At 34.9% G+C, this 16,164-nt stretch overlaps 3 protein-coding genes across 4 annotated transcripts in view; 2 read left to right on the top strand and 1 right to left on the bottom strand.

The window, feature by feature from the left end:
* The window catches only part of LOC106658083 (collagen alpha chain CG42342), a 69,867-nt gene extending 59,023 nt beyond the window's left edge, over positions 1-10,844 (top strand). Inside the window, exons 13-28 of the mRNA XM_023462917.1 lie at positions 1,408-1,513; positions 1,903-1,991; positions 2,066-2,155; positions 2,240-2,284; positions 2,369-2,398; positions 2,480-2,527; positions 2,647-2,751; positions 3,108-3,152; positions 3,576-3,635; positions 8,099-8,125; positions 8,213-8,266; positions 8,349-8,375; positions 8,577-8,612; positions 9,385-9,519; positions 9,666-10,032; positions 10,218-10,844. Of these exons, the coding sequence (XP_023318685.1) occupies positions 1,408-1,513; positions 1,903-1,991; positions 2,066-2,155; positions 2,240-2,284; positions 2,369-2,398; positions 2,480-2,527; positions 2,647-2,751; positions 3,108-3,152; positions 3,576-3,635; positions 8,099-8,125; positions 8,213-8,266; positions 8,349-8,375; positions 8,577-8,612; positions 9,385-9,519; positions 9,666-9,824 (1,056 nt within the window). The 3' untranslated portion in view covers positions 9,825-10,032; positions 10,218-10,844. The remainder of the gene's footprint in view (positions 1-1,407; positions 1,514-1,902; positions 1,992-2,065; positions 2,156-2,239; positions 2,285-2,368; positions 2,399-2,479; positions 2,528-2,646; positions 2,752-3,107; positions 3,153-3,575; positions 3,636-8,098; positions 8,126-8,212; positions 8,267-8,348; positions 8,376-8,576; positions 8,613-9,384; positions 9,520-9,665; positions 10,033-10,217) is intronic.
* A 464-nt stretch (positions 10,845-11,308) lies between these two features.
* On the bottom strand, positions 11,309-12,208 carry LOC106658092 (putative peptidyl-tRNA hydrolase PTRHD1). 2 transcript variants are annotated; one of them, XM_023462947.1, is made up of 3 exons: positions 11,887-12,208; positions 11,592-11,778; positions 11,309-11,504 (listed from the first exon to the last, which is right to left on the bottom strand). In XM_023462947.1, the coding sequence occupies exons 2-3, from the start codon at positions 11,775-11,777 to the stop codon at positions 11,334-11,336; spliced, it is 357 nt and encodes a 118-aa protein (XP_023318715.1). In that variant the 5' UTR covers position 11,778; positions 11,887-12,208; the 3' UTR covers positions 11,309-11,333. The 2 variants fall into 2 exon arrangements, with proteins under 2 accessions (XP_023318715.1, XP_014235399.1); XM_014379913.2 differs by having other exon boundaries at positions 11,592-11,802; positions 11,887-12,204.
* A 263-nt stretch (positions 12,209-12,471) lies between these two features.
* On the top strand, positions 12,472-15,031 carry LOC106658087 (peroxiredoxin 1). The gene is made up of 4 exons (XM_014379905.2): positions 12,472-12,803; positions 13,829-13,987; positions 14,130-14,438; positions 14,674-15,031. Exons 2-4 carry the CDS (start codon positions 13,854-13,856, stop codon positions 14,816-14,818), a joined length of 588 nt encoding a protein of 195 aa, XP_014235391.1. The 5' UTR covers positions 12,472-12,803; positions 13,829-13,853; the 3' UTR covers positions 14,819-15,031.
* The last annotated feature ends 1,133 nt before the right edge of the window (positions 15,032-16,164 follow it).

Here is a 16,164-nt window from a genome sequence, read left to right as displayed (position 1 = left end):
CGCATTTTTTCCTCTCTCCGCTATAAGTTCAGCTGTGTTGCAGCTTTTGAACTCCGACGTATACGCAGCGTATCGCATATAACTTTTAATTGGCATCACATCGCCCGAGATTAAAAGCTGCAATAAATAAATAATTAACAAGAGTGCTGGTATATTTCGAGTTATAATTAGCGACATTCTTTGTGTACATTAATATTTAATTAATAGTAGAAAATATGCGTAATTACCGTATGCGGCAATAATTTGTTCTCGAGCTTTTGAGTAGTACACGGACACACGATGTATGTAACGCGTAACATAATCTTTATATATATATTATAAATGATGTTTGTTGCATTATAACAATACGATATAAAGTCCGCCTCTCTGGGACTGCAGTGGCTGCCGCACGCAAGTGTAATCCTTTGACGCCGCTGGTATATAATAATAATAAATAATACATTTAGCGATATGGTGGAAGTCGGAGCCGTATACATTTATTACATACACAGCTTTGTAACTAATTTGTATTTATACTTGGTCAAATAACACCCGCTCCCCGTGTACGTAGATGTGTGTATAATATAGCAAAGGCACACAGCACAGTCTTCTGCGCCGCTTCGGTCGATGTAAGTCGAAGGATTCTGTACATATATAATCGTCCTCGACTACATAATACGTGCGGTAAACTAATACGCTGTACACAAACGTGTAGAGAAGTTTTACCTCGATGGCCTGTTGCTGCTGCTGCTGCCGCTGCACCACTCGACGTTTTCGGGTGTGTCGCTGCAGCGGTGGCACATTCTGTCGAGGTTTGCGCGTAAGTATTTTGTTGCTGTTATCATTTTTTTTTTTTCAACGACACAAAAGCACCAAAAGTGGCACTTAAAAAAAGGGGAGCGGAATATTGTTAATTCGTAGGTCATTTAATCAGTGTTTTAACATCTAATATGCTGTACTATAAATAATACATGTTGTGTTTAACATTAATAAATCGGTTTTACGAGTGGTTGGTCAGTGTGCATGATTCAGTATTTAATCTTGGATATTACATTTGATATTAATATATGTGTGGTAGTTGTATATTGGTTTTTGGGTTGATATAATTATTTTGCGACTCGATCGACGCCAGTTCAATTATTTATTTATTATTTTCATTCAAATTTATTAATTTCATGTATATATTGTATATAATGTATTATATTTGATGTAGTTTCATCTAAAGGCAGTGCACGTATCATCCATCCTCACATGTATTTTCACGAACTTCCCATACACAATTTCCATTCATACAAGTAACACTCCTATATTTTCTTTAAAATCCAATCGATTCCTCCAATTTTCCCCTTATACTATCTCGTCATTATATTTTGTCGAGATAGTTTGAGAAAGAGCGAGAAGACACTTAAGATTGTTTGCCGAACACAGGGTGATCGAGGTCAGGATTCATCGTTGCTGACGGCACGTCAACTAATGCGCGGTCCGAAAGGCGAGCCCGGCGAGCGTGGCCGCGATGGCCCGAGAGGTCCTTCAGGTAGTTTATATAAAACAAAAACAAAAAAAAAACAAACAAAATCATCGTCTCATCGGGGCGACTCGATCTCTATTATCACATGAATCAGCTGTTGTAGCCTCGCGATTGGTGGTTGGACTATACACACAACAACAACGCGCAAAAAGGCTTTGGTGTTTTTCTAATCGATCTAACCCGACAAATGCATACTCAACACATCGTAACATAATATTGAGTGTTTTACAGGTGGCTATTGGAGCCAATTCGCCTGATTCCATTTTTTTTTCGTTGTATGCTTACATTATAGTCATTAAATATCTACGATCTATTTAATATCTAATGTTATTTTTTGTTTGTACCAGAGTCAACGAAACGAGCGAATTTTTCATGGTTCATTTTTCGTTTTTCAGGACCCAAAGGTGACGCAGGACCTCAAGGAGTACCGGGTCTCGATGGGCTGAGTGGAGAATCTGGAATTCAGGGACCACCAGGCTTACCCGTAAGTTTTTTTTTAACGTTAAATGAAGCTAAAACGAATGATTTTATAATAATTATAATTGTGCTTATTTTCAGGGACTTGCTGGACCTAAAGGCGAAAAAGGAGATTATGGTGACATTGGACCTCCAGGTCTCATGGGACCTCCAGGTTTACCTGGTCCACCGGTAAGTGCATAGATCATGTGGAAATGTTTATTTTGTGAAAGTACAAAATTCAATAATTCTCACGAATATTTTTACATTATCTAGGGATATCCCGGTTTGAAAGGTGACAAAGGTGACAAAGGAGAATCGGTTAGTTAAATATCTTATACTTTTACACATTTTATAACAGATATCTTAACTTTTGATTTATAATTTTTTCATGAATTCTGCGAGCAGAAGTACAAAAAAGTCAGACGAAGACAGGTAAGATTAAAAAAGAAATTTCCTCGTAGATGATAATTGAATTATCAGTGCAATCCATTAATGAACTGTAATATGTTGCAGGGTGATAGCACATTTGAAGTACATGCTGGTGAAATGTCAGGCCAATATGTGAGTAATCATATAAATTTTACGTAAAAAATTGTCATTTTATTTGATAATGTTTATCCAAAATTGGCTTAATCAAAAGTTAGTAATTATGACGTTTTTAATATAAAAATTTTTTTTAGATAATGGGACCGCCAGGACCACCAGGTCCTTCGGGTACACCTGGTTTACAGGGTCCACCTGGCATCAAGGGCGACCGAGGACACGACGGCGCGAAAGGAGAGCCTGTCAGTAACAACATAAATTTCTTTCTTTATTTTTTAACTGATAAACTTTCATGACATCACGACAAATAATTAAGAAAAAAAGCTCGTCTCTGCGGTTTGTAAGAGTTAACTTTTCCTGCAGTATACACAATCTAACGTCCAGTCTGCCTGCAAGTTTTCTTATTAAAAATTGTTCGTGAAAAGTCAGATTGTCAAAGTCGAGAGTTCGTTGCCTCGTAACGTACTCGACTAGTAAAAAACTTCATACGCATAATGGTGCCTCGAAAGTTCTCAGTTTACAACTAAATTTTCGTGGAATTTCATATGATTACATTTAATTAATGTGCACAATGTAAACAAAAATTATTTTTTTACAGGGTGAAAAAGGTGGCAAAGGAGATCCTGGACCAATGGGGCTACCCGTAAGTAAATCAATTGACTATTGCTTTCCATTATAGTCGTACAATTATTTTTTCATTAAATAAAAATAATAAATTATAAATTATACGCGGTTGGAGATATTCAAATTTAATTTAAATTAAAGCTTTGAGAGCAGACCAATCAACTTGTTCGAATCGTGCTTGTACTTATATAAATACAAGTGTTTTCACTTTACCACTAGCAGATTTACCCCGAAAAGTACTCTCCATCTAGCGGTGAAGGCTGGTTATAATTATGACTGAATTTTCTGTATATTTTTTGTATATTTTTTGTTTATTTCTGCAAAAAATAATGTACGTGATTGCATTTTCATGTTTTAATTTTAATTTGTGTTTTGCAATCGGCATTAAATCTAAGTTTTTTGATCAGTAAACCGAATATTCATGTATACATAATATTTTCAGGGCCCAATGGGACTCAGAGGTGAAGCAGGGAGACCAGGAGAAGGAAAGGCGGGTGCCATGGTAAGATCGAGGAGCTCTCGCTTTTAATCCTCGTCAGTAAATCGCTCAGATCCAATTGAAACGTTGCCCACTCGCATTCCTAATGATGTTACTTATCAGTAACGCCGGCATGAAAAAAACGAAGATGAAAATTACAATCCAAGTGTGGACGTGAATATTTTCGAGAAAAAAATTACTATAAATGGAATATACTGCATATTCTACAAAATTTACACGTTTCAATCTCATTATAAACTGAGATATGGTGAACGCGTATTATTTTTTTTAAACAAGAGCGAGCGTATTCAATTGATAGTTGGTCTGTGCGACAGTTAGAAACAAATTTTGTTTTTTTTAGTATTATTATGTTTGTATTCATATCGCTAGGATAAATTAATTTAACGACTTTCATCAGTATATGTATGTAAAATAGAATAGATTGAAAGTCCTTTCGCGATTGTAAATATACATAAATTCATGCAAAAGATTTTTGGCATGTAAAAATTAAATTCATCAGAGGTATATAATTCAAACAAATATGTTATAAACATAATTAAATAGAGATTCATTTCGTTTATTAATTTGACCGTAAGAAAGATTTTTTGTAGCAAAATAAAAATTACGACCAAAAGTTATTAGAATGATTTTTAAGTAAAATAGGTTTTAGAGTAATCGAATCTTTCAATTCATTATTGTGCACTATTTTTTGATCGATTCTATTTTTTTTATGTTTAATTTAAGATTGTATATAAATTAAATAAATATATTTCCTTTAAACACGAAATTGGATCATTAAATGATTCTCTTACTTGATAATTTTTTAAATTTTTTCTATTTTTCAAAATTCCTTGCTTAAATCAGTAACACTTTAATTTCCATAACACAAAACTGGCACTATAGTTATTTTCTAAAATCGAAATCTATACGCTATTAAAACAGAAATGCTCTTAGATGTAATATTGGAATTGAGGGATCTTTATTTTGAATAAAATATATAATCAGCTTGATAATATAAATATTTTATTAATAATCGGCTTAACTACAGGTTGGTGCGTGGTGATGATCCGACTAACGACTAACATGGGATAGGTACTACAAAGATAACCGACAATAACCTATCTAACGCAGACCGGCCGGGTCTTTGCTACTGGTGCAAGGACCTGCGATATATTTATAGCAAACGATGCGTCTCGAGATTTATTCTCAAAAGAAAAGCATGTAATTAACGACACACATTTTCTATGTTATTCAATTCAACAATTTTTCATAACTTACATCAACAACTCGAATATGCCAAATATATTTTGTCACAGAGGCCCCTAATTGATCACGTAAATCTTAAGTCGCGTGTAAGGCTCGTCCAAATCTTCGTAAAATTTTGCAGGTATCATCATGTCTTGTGACGAAAAAAAAAGAAAAAAAATACGAGACTGAATAAAGTATAAAAAAATGATTTATAATTATAGAAAATCAAATATCTCGATGTTTATGGAAAACTTCACTCTGCATAATAAGAATTTAGTTTCGGTTTTACTGAAACGATCAGCGTTGGGCTTTCTTTGTATTACGAAAAACTCAAGCAACAATTGAATGAGCCGGAACATACTTTTCACGAATAATTTTTATTCAATATGTTTTTATTTAAAGGTATAAGAACTGCATTAAAGACAGTTAATTTTCATTCATTTTATCATTATCTTGAACTATTTTATTCTTGCAAAATATGGTGAATATTTAAAAAAAATCACTGAATAATCATGAAAAAACCACGCTGATCATTGTAAATTTAAATAATTCTAAATAAGTTTAAAAAGTTATTTAATCTTGGTATTGATACTTAAATGAAAACCATAACAATGATGATTTTGTAAAAGTTTGAAATTTTCAAGTCACTTCAATGTGATGGTATAGGATTCAGTACTTTAATGTATAACGCATATACTATTTTTATATAATTTTAATATATTTTATTACATTACAAATGTTGTTTATTTGGCTGCAAAGCATGTTAAAAAAAATGATTTTTTTATACGCTATAGAGTGAGTTCTTCATCTGTCACTGTCCATGAACAAAGATAAAGGAAAATGTTTTTATAAATTAGCTGGTGAATGTACTATAAAAATGGTAATGGTACCGTGACCGTTGAATTGGAATTGATATCTATATTTATTTAAATGAAATATTTACGTCAAAAATCCATTAATAATATTAGATAGTAAAATTATTAAAAGAACTTGTCAGACTATAACAAGTTAAAAGGAAAAAACATTTTTGCTTCGGTTAAAATCACCGGCAGCTTTTTTATCAATTTAAATATTCCAAAACCATACAAATCAATCACCTGCCAATGTTATATAAAAAACAGTATTTATTATACTTAAACTATACTATAATACTTCATGGGATTAAAATTATTTTAAATTTTATCGAAAAATCAAAAAACCAAATTATAGTCACATAAATTATATATTATAAATGATCAGGTTATAAGTAAACTCGACTTAAGAGCCGACAAGTTTATAAATTAAATTTTAATAAGTATGCATTGTAAATAAAACATTAAAAAAAGTCAAAAGTGTGGACTTACATTTAAAAATAATATATCATATGTATACAAAGAATTTGTAAAATTTGAAGTATTTTTTTCACAAGATATCACCGAAACAGAATTGTTGTCGAATGGAAAAAATTGTATTATTTAAAAATATTTTATGTAAGAGGTGATAACTAATCCGCATTTAAAGTTTTGAAGTAGGGGAAATATTTAAGAAATATTTTCACCTCTGATTGATGATATTCACTATTGTTGAATAGAGATTTTCAACAATAACAAGAAATGATAAGAATGTTTTTCTGGTTTTCCTATTTTTTCTTAATTTTTCATTGAATAAGCTTCAAACTTTGTGCAATTTGATGCTTCACTTCTGATGACTTGAATCTGAAAAAATATGTATATAAATTAAACAAAAAACTAATTTTATTCAGCCATGTACCTAATGTTAAATGTAATTTAAGTACTTAAATGACTAGATTAGGAAGTTCAAAACGAGAATGAACGTCGAAGACAAAGCCCAGAAAGAATATAGCATCGTTGAGATACTTTCTGACTTGTAATATACAGGATTTAAGCGTAATGTAATCAAACTACTTTATTGCTGTAGGATTACCATAGGCTTAAGGTTTTAATGTTAATCCATGCAAGAAAAGGATTAGTGAGGAAAAGAAGAAGAATAATACGAAGAAGAAAGAGAAAAAGTTGTACATCGATTTGCCAAAATATGGTCCATAAAGAGTTCACGATGGAAATTTGACATACGCGACACACACATATATATATTTGTTAAATTAACTGTACTTAGATGTTCCATCGATTTGCGAGCGTTATTTAGTATAAAATGAAATTATCAGTGCAAGAAAATGATACGAAAAAAAAAGTTTTTGTCAACATTCTGTTTAAAACGATGTCCTGATTAATAAACAAAATGTGCATGTGCTTCGAGCCTTATTGCTTTCTCAAAACAAAACCTCTTTTTGCTTACCTCGATTTTATCTCAAATCCTTCGGGTACTTTTCAAATTATCAGTGCATCTCATATCGATCGATTGGCTTAGCATTTTTATTATTTCTAATTCTGCAGTATTTTTTAAAATAAATTCGCTTTAAAATCGTTATAACATCCTACTTTATCATTTGATATGTATTTATTATTTATTCAATAATGAATTTCGAAAATATCTTCATTTTATCTTTGGAAAATTCAATTATTTTAACTGAATTCGACGGATATGAAAAATAACGTTTTGTTTGCTGCAACCACACGTCGTCATAAAATACTCAATGGACGTTCGACAATTATTTATAGGATTACGCTGAACGCTTAATTTCCACAGGTGACGCTTTTCTACTACTTCTCTTTATCCACGTACATATTATCATTACTTTTGTTACATATTCAATCTGCCTTTTTTTAAAATAATTTTGGCTTTTTTTGTAAAACTATAAAAGTCATTCCTATCACTTTTAGATTGGTCAAGTTCTTTCATTGGTGGATACTTTACACATAATGTTGAATATTATAAAAACTAAAAATTGAAGTTCATCCCATCAATTAGTGAACAATGCCTCTCTTGTTCTTGTTAATATATATTTCCAATTACAAATCGAATCAAAATTTTAACTTACTCGCAGCACATTTAATTTTTTATTCTATTGTATTGTTGGCACAATCATAAAGTGCGTCTTTTTCTATTTATCTATTCTATCATCTGTTGTAGCTAGCTGCATAAAATATTGCATATACTACTCGATTCCTTACGAAAAAAAATTAAAAGCAATAATTTTCTAAGTGAAGTACGAATTTTCGCTGCCAGTTATTGTGCAATTTTTTTTACAAAAAAACTTATCAAATTATACTTCCATCAAATTCTGCCTATGGTTCGTTTTTCCTATCAGTTTTCATGTTTTCTCAATTTTTGCGTTGCAGGGGCCACCGGGCTTAGACGGAATGAAGGTAAGCAATTTTTGCCATCGTGCGTATTTCGATGCGTTCGCAGACAAGAGCTCTTTAGCAAGCGTATAATCTGGGGGAAAATTACAGGGCGCACAGGGCGAGCCGGGCACCAAGGGAGAAAGAGGAGAGACCGGACTGCCCGTGAGTAATCTCTCGCGTCTCGGAACACGACGCTCGGCGCGCGATGACACAATGAAATTCTCATCGATTTTCTTCGTTTCAGGGCACGGACGGGATTCCAGGCTCAGAGGTACATGCACGAAAAAAAAAGTCACTATGAAAGCGATGTATTTGAGCAAAAAAAGAGAAAAAAAAACGATAATGTAAATTGTTCGACGATGTTCGATTGTTGATGCATGCTTTTAATTTTGTACGATAATTATAGAAGTTTAGCTCATTATTATTAAGTCTATGAAGTGTTAAATTTTGTTTTTGCGCTCGTCGACTTTAGGGGCCTAGAGGTGAGAAAGGAGCGAAAGGAGAAGCTGTAAGTATCTTATTTGGTTGCAAGTTTACGAAAAAATAATACAAATAAAAAACTGTAAATGTTTGTATAGTTACAATAATATATTCACGTATGTGTAAAAATCTGCATTCGTAGCATGAACGACGCAGCATTATAATGTCGATATAATTTGTTCCGTAATGAACGTTGTATAATGTGCTGCCACCACAATTATGTACCACATAACGGTCGCTTGTCTGTGTGCGACCTTAGATTGAAAAAAAAAAAAAAAATTAATAATGACGAATCTAACGATTTTAGCATTGTGAGAAATGTGCATAGTTAAGCATCGTCTTTCACGCTTTGTTCTTTGGTTTATTTATAATACGTATTAATTTTAATTAGCAATGTAATATTCATCATTGCCTCTTTGACCTCTCTTACTATTTTCTTTATTTTCGATTATTTTTACCAATTAATGTTTTAAACTTCAAACGCCTATGTATCTAGCGTAACACGATAATTAGCTTGCGCCTTATTTACGCATTCTTCTGTGCTTAACGATTTTTCATTTCTACTCGTGCTTTATCGCGCTACTTGTACAAGACTGTAAAATACGAATCATGGGCTTTCGACAGTAGATCAATTTTTTTTTTATTTTAATTTTCTAATTTTACAAAAACATACCTGTAAGTCTCGTACGATTGGCATGAAGTGTACGCTTCTTTCTCTCTCTTTCTGTGCGATCGTGTCGCGCCTGTTTATCGGCAATCGGCCTACTCAGACGCGCATTGAAAGGTTTGCACGCTTACAGGGACCTCAGGGTAAACGAGGCAGACGCGGCGAGAAGGGACACAAGGGCGAGCAGGGTGTGCCGGGCCTGGACGCGCCCTGCCCACTGGGACCCGACGGACTGCCCCTACCAGGCTGCGGCTGGCGGCCACCACAGGTGACAAAGATTTTATTCTATTTTATCGGGTGTGTAGCGCACGAATGTAAAATTGGGATTGACGTGTAGCGAATAACACACGAAATTAGCGGTTGTGGTTCTAACGCTTGTTAATTTTTGGGGATCGGGGGGGTGCGCATTATCAGGGCTCGGCGAGCACGTCGGCGCCATCGGTCGAGGGTCCGGAACCCGCTGAGACGGATTACGACGAGCCGGAGCAGGAGCAGGAGCAAGAGCAGGAACAGGAGCAGGAGGACGAGTACGAGGAGTTCCCGGACGAGAACGCCAACATGGCCGAGAAATAAATCTGCCTCTCCGCAAGCTCGAAAAAATCGCCAACGAGATTCGGCGACACTCAATCCAATAATCTCTACTCTACTTTATTTTCCTAAATCGTCACTAGTTAATCGCCTACTATCAATCGTGCAAAGAGTCAACAATTATAAGCCTAATAATCACTAGAATAATGAGTAAAACTAACTGACTTTAATCATTGGGATGATGCGCATTGTGGTAAGGGCACACAATGTTTTTTTCCTCTACTTTCTTTCACTTCTTTATCAATCAAAACATTTTTCCAAGCACGTCGCTACTTTTAATAATTTATTTTATAAAGGGTGTTTACTAATTTAATATAAAACATATAATATAAATTGCAATCTATTCTCGTCTCACAAAACGTTTGTGTGCTTTTTTAGCCAAAGAATGATATTTTAAGAAAATGGTTGGAAGAAGAGGAGGAAGATGACGACGATGATGATGAAGAAGAAGACGACGAAGAGGAAAAAGTAAAGAACGGAAGGACCAAAAAGCTCTATTTATATAAAAAACGTCATATGAAGTTCTGAGGTGCATTGCCGTGCTCTCCATCGACTTCGAAAATAGATTAATTCTTTCACAATGAAGATAGTAAACTCGCCAATAAGTGTTTTGTAAATAAAAGTACTTACAGTGTTGAATGCCAATAGTGTATGTGTACATAAGAATAATATCGGCCGCACAAATATTCGTTCAGCGAATGAAAAATCACGTTGGAATTGGTCATCGATCAAAAAAAAAAATTAATAGTTCTTTATACATTGCCGTATACTGCCTGTCATTGAAAACAAGATATACAATAGTGTAATGAAGTATAAGTGGTACCCTCGTGAAATCTTAGATTTCGGTTTAGTGCCAGTGAAAAAAAAAGTATTAATACAAACTATTTTTATTTTTTGTTACGTAAAAAAAAAATTAAAATAGTCATTTGATTTATTGCAGCGATTTAAGACTTTGAGAAAAATTTATAAACATTATTATTATAATTAATATTCAGTATTGTGAATACGTATAGCCATAATTATAGTTAAAATAATATTTTCTTTTTTTGTATCTTATCACAGATTTTGAATTATAAAAAATATGCATTTGTATGAACATGGTTATTATGTAAAATATAATGCTATCCAATAAAAATATGTATTCTTTAAAAATAAATTAATAAAATAAAATTATTAAATTATCTGTTAATAATTTTCAATGTATCAATTACTTCTATGTGAAATGAATTCTAAGATTGAAAAATTGTATATTACAATACTTTTTGTAGCAAATTATTGATGTAGAAAATCTGATTACAAAAAGAACTACACAATAAATTCATGTCAACATTTGACAAATTTGATTGATTGATTAACTGTTGCTGTTAACTAGTATTTTTATGTTAATTTATATAATAATACAGAAATTGTAATATTTACTATAATAAAATAGTTTGAAAATTTAATAAAATATTTTCAATAAAATAGATTTAATTTTCCTGAGACATTTGTACATTATTTATATAACTTAAACTTTTTGAAATACTTATGAACTTCTTCTTTAGGATATGGTTTTACAACTAGACAAGTTGGAATATTTTCAGGCTGCTCAATCCATAACTTATGTTTAATGCTATTATCTTCCAATGTTTGATGAAGAGTTTTCAAGCTTTCTTCACTTGGAACCTAAAATAATTGTTTAGAATCATTTGCATCAGTTGCTAATGTAAAAATTGTTCTAATTTATGTAGTTTTATTTTTTAAATAACTCACTTCTAAAACTACTTTGTGCATATTGTCTAAATCTCCAAGATACTTTTGAGTATCAGGATCATCGTGGAACAAATGAATTGCAGCGCTGCAAGCATGGCACGCTTGTGCTATCACAGCTCCTACTGGCCACTCCAATGATTTGATTAAATCTCCTCTGACAAGAACATATTGAACAATTCCTGACATGCTGAGAAGCAATGGAAATTAAATGCTAAAAGAAAATTTGACAAATTTTTATTAAAATTGGTACGTTTACCATGTACTTGTACGCACACTGACAGTAAAGTAAACTCACATAATATTCAATCAATTCAATTATCTACGAAAATTTCGTCTTTAAATTAAAAAAAAAAGAATTGCAAACTATCGAATTCATACACGATTCTTTCAAAACAAACGCGAAGGTTATGTTTTGATGACAGTGCAGTCTGCTAGAGACGCGCGTACGAGACCCGGCCGGCGTTTACTACGTTAGGCATGTCATCGTCGTCGAACATCTTATCAGCGAGTAAGTTTACAGCATGTGTCGTAAATCACGAAACAACCCAATTTAAGTATTTTTTTTTATCGAGAGAGAGATTGGATTGTCATGATACAAATCACGTACATCAATTGGCATGACTCTGATTCACGTAGAATCGCAATTTGATGATTCATTGGTAATTAAACTCGTGTTTACATAACACCCAGAAGAGGGAAAAAATCCTAGACCATCTAATTATCTCGAGTTTCGTAAACTTTGACAGTTACGAATCAATTGAAATTTATAAATTTTCACGAAATAATCGTTTGTTTATCCGAACGCAAGCCAAAAACCATCGAAATTCGTATTTGCCGCTGAAATCGGTTATTCGAGAATCCGACGCAGTCAAGAAGTTCGCGCGAGCGAGAGACAGCATTGCGAAATCCCCCGTCGACTCTTGCTGAATTCCAACTTTCAAGTTTCCCCACCACCGTCGTCCAATTTTTACACACATTTAAGCGCGTTAGTGTGTGTTGCATTCGCACAGGCAATACATATAGCATATCAGCACGCTGACTGTACAGTGTACAGCGTTGAATAAGCCGGTTATTATATACGCCGCTGGTCTCTACAGTGCCGGTGGTTTGCCATTAGTTAGTCTCTTACCTCTCGGCAGTTGTGTCTCCTCTCCTCATTCCAAGTGCCGTCAGTGCCGAGTGAACAACACAAGCTCTCGTCCACGCAGTAGCGTAAGTAAAAGCGTTACAATTCACACAGACACACACACCGACATTTGCATAATATTGTTGAGCCTCGGGCACGTCGTAACGTTTTGTCTATTCTAATTTTTCTTTCCTTCGAATTCGCGACTATTCGTTTGGATTAAATTTTGATTTTCAATTCTGCGCGCAATAATAAGCAATACTAACCGACGCCGAAATTTTCAACGACATTTAACGGTGAATAAAGGTATACTTCGGGGCAAAACTCGAGGGGAGCTCCTCGGGGCTTCGGCGACTTACGACATGAGATTTGCACACACACATCGTTCGTGTGTACGATGAGAAAACAGACGACTATGAAAAACGATCCCATATTCTAAACTTATTACCTCCGGGGAAACATACTTTGTCTATCGATTGAACAGACTTGTGGAATATTACGTAACGTTATTTTTTTATATTCTAAGACTGCCATTAGAACCTGGCGTGTAATATACAGGATCGTTCGGCGTTCTAGATGCTTCTCTTTCACGCTCTCTCTCTCTTTCTCACTCCCATTCCCAGTCGTAGCAAAATCCGTGTCTGTACATACATTACCCGAGTCTCGTGTGTATTTAAAAAACCATCCAGCGAATATACCGTTGAATCTCTCTGCGGTCTGTGTAACTCTGACTCACACATATACACACACACGCGCGCATCGTCAATGTCATTATCTTTCGTGCGTATCAATTTTTTTTTTATGTCATAAAATGTGGTAACCGTGTTGCCACAAGTTGCAGCCGAGCTTATAAATATTTCATCGGCTCTTTGCGCGCACGCTCGCACATTTTAGCATAATTTTCAGTTCAGCTGGTCGATCGACCGTGTTGCCACGCGCGATTTCTAGATTAGCGTCTAGTTAACAATTATTTCAATAATTGAACGAAGCATGCGCTAGTCTTGTAGTGTAATATCGGTTGAGCTATAACTATGCTCAACGTTTGTTTCAATTTCATTCAGTCATCAATGTCATTGACGATAATTAATTCTTAATTTTCATCTGTTCATAGATTTCTAAAGAAAAAATAAATCAAGATGCCAGTCCCAGACTTACAAAAACCAGCACCACAGTTCAAGGGAACTGCTGTTGTCAAAGGACAGTTTAAGGACATCTCGCTCTCAGACTACGCTGGCAAATATGTAGTTCTCTTCTTCTACCCTCTTGATTTGTAAGTATTAAAATAATAGCTTCATGTATCTACTATTTATTTCATGTATTGCTTATGAATTTTATTTCAACATTCTTAAGACTTTGGAAATAAGCAATGTTTTTTGTGAATTATGATTTCTAACTTTGTCATTTTATTTCAGCACGTTTGTTTGCCCAACTGAAATCATTGCCTTCTCTGACCGCGTTGCGGAATTTGAAGCTCTTGGTGTACAAGTAATTGCTGCATCCACCGACTCTCACTTCAGTCACTTGGCCTGGGCCAATCTTCCACGTAAAGATGGAGGTTTGGGAGAAATGAACATCCCCCTCCTTGCAGACAAGAGTGCTAAAATTGCCCGCTCTTATGGTGTTTACGATGAAGAAACTGGCATTCCATTCAGAGGTCTTTTCATTATTGATAAGAAACAAAATCTGCGTCAGATCACCATCAATGACTTGCCTGTTGGAAGGTAAAGTAATTCTTTATCACTTATGCAACTACTGGTTGCCTATTTACTAAGTGGAATTAGATAAGACTACGTGATCAAATATACATTTGTACTCAAAAATTCCAATCAAAGCTTTATCAGCTTAATTCAAGATAATATTAGCTTTTCAATGATTGTATCAAAGATTTTTACAACTAATCTCAGTAGTTAACACAAGGATAATTAATAATGGTTCTTTGTTTTTTTTTAATTACAGGTCTGTCGATGAAACTTTGAGATTAGTCCAAGCATTCCAATTCACCGATGAGCATGGTGAAGTTTGTCCAGCTGGCTGGAAACCCGGAAAGAAAACCATGAAGCCCGATCCAATTGGATCAAAGGAGTACTTCAAGAACTCGTAAAAAGGGTCGGCAAGAAACATTGTAGCCCTAACCATCGATCTGTTTGTACCTTTGTCGTACCAAAAAAAAAAACAAACAAAAAATGAAAAAAGTATTTTATAAAAAAACTTTTTTATTGTAACAAAGCTAAATTATTTTGGCTATGAACACATTGTAATTGTAACGCGTCTTTTTACACAACTTTTTGTATAATATGAATTAATTGAACACGAATTCGTAGTTGTTGTTTTTATACGAGCCTAATTATTTTGAATAAATTTAACGATGAAAATTAATATCTCATTCGAATATCTCTACGCTGCCAAACGACAAATTTATCGACGTATCTTTAGCGCAGGCCTAATCGCGTTTATGTATCAAAGGCAAGCCTTATACTCTCGGCGATCATTTATGAATGCGAGAGATACGCGCCAACGTGCAAATAACGCGCGTCGTGTCTATACAATACTCGAGTCTCAGTCAATGAAACGACGACGTCACGACAACAGCGAGACCGCGTCGATACGCATCGACAAATTCGAAGCTCCTCAATCGTCGAGGTTCTATTTATTTTGAAATACCGCATTGAATTTACGACTCTTTTCAAAGCCGCGCGATACGTGTATTACACACGAGAGCGTATACGCACTTTGGAAGGCGTACAACCGAGTGAACGATCGTCGGCCAAATTTCGAGCAGCAGCCCTGAAGAGCAGGCCTGTTTTTTGTACTATACATATACGCGTGCACGTTATCGCGTTCAGAGCTAACGGCCCGGAAAGAGCCGAAGGTTTCGCATTGGACGACTCGCGCGCGTGCCCGGTGTTCGAGCATTTATTATACCGATAAAAATTGACATAATTATTTACGAGCCCGATCTGCGATCATTTAGCAGATAGATTCAACCAGTCGATCATCGCTCATACGTGTCGAGTATACGACTGCAAGCCGATGCAACTTTTGATCGTCGGTCAGCAACCTCGTTCGATCTCGTTCGCGCGCGCTCGCACGACACGCTGCTAGTATGGCACAACGTCACCATCCGCACGCGAACGAACGATTGGCGAAAATCGTCGCACCCGGCGTAAATAAACACATATAGTATACGTATTTCTCTCTCTCTCTCTCTCTCACTCTGCACGAAAGAACGAGCCCAGTTCCGCGTGCGCTGCTGCATACATAAAGTCGGACGATACGCGGCAATATGTGTTGGAGCTATTTTCGCGCGTCTGTGGCAAGTGCGCCGAACGGGGATGCATCGTGTGCTTGGCAGTGTAGACGCGATGGAGGCTACGTGTATAGTACGTATCGGTCAGCTGCGGAGGACTCGTTCTTTGCATCGAGAATACGGATTTTAATGATACTCTT

Source organism: Trichogramma pretiosum, unplaced genomic scaffold (genome assembly GCF_000599845.2).
Source record: "Trichogramma pretiosum strain Unisexual culture from Peru unplaced genomic scaffold, Tpre_2.0 scaffold144, whole genome shotgun sequence".
Lineage (NCBI taxonomy): Eukaryota > Metazoa > Arthropoda > Insecta > Hymenoptera > Trichogrammatidae > Trichogramma > Trichogramma pretiosum.
The sequence above is the reverse complement of the archived record's forward strand: the minus strand, read 5'-3'. Positions and strand labels throughout refer to the sequence as shown.

Bases quoted from the DNA above. Each gene is read 5' to 3' on its own strand.
- LOC106658092 (XM_023462947.1), bottom strand. From the start codon at position 11,777: ATGTCAGGAATTGTTCAATATGTTCTTGTCAGAGGAGATTTAATCAAA. The intron at 11,505-11,591 runs GTGAGTTATTTA...CAATTATTTTAG, and splicing joins TGCACAAAGTAGTTTTAGAA to GTTCCAAGTGAAGAAAGCTT.
- LOC106658087 (XM_014379905.2), top strand. From the start codon at position 13,854: ATGCCAGTCCCAGACTTACAAAAACCAGCACCACAGTTCAAGGGAACT. The intron at 13,988-14,129 runs GTAAGTATTAAA...ATTTTATTTCAG, and splicing joins TTCTTCTACCCTCTTGATTT to CACGTTTGTTTGCCCAACTG. The intron at 14,439-14,673 runs GTAAAGTAATTC...TTTTAATTACAG, and splicing joins AATGACTTGCCTGTTGGAAG to GTCTGTCGATGAAACTTTGA.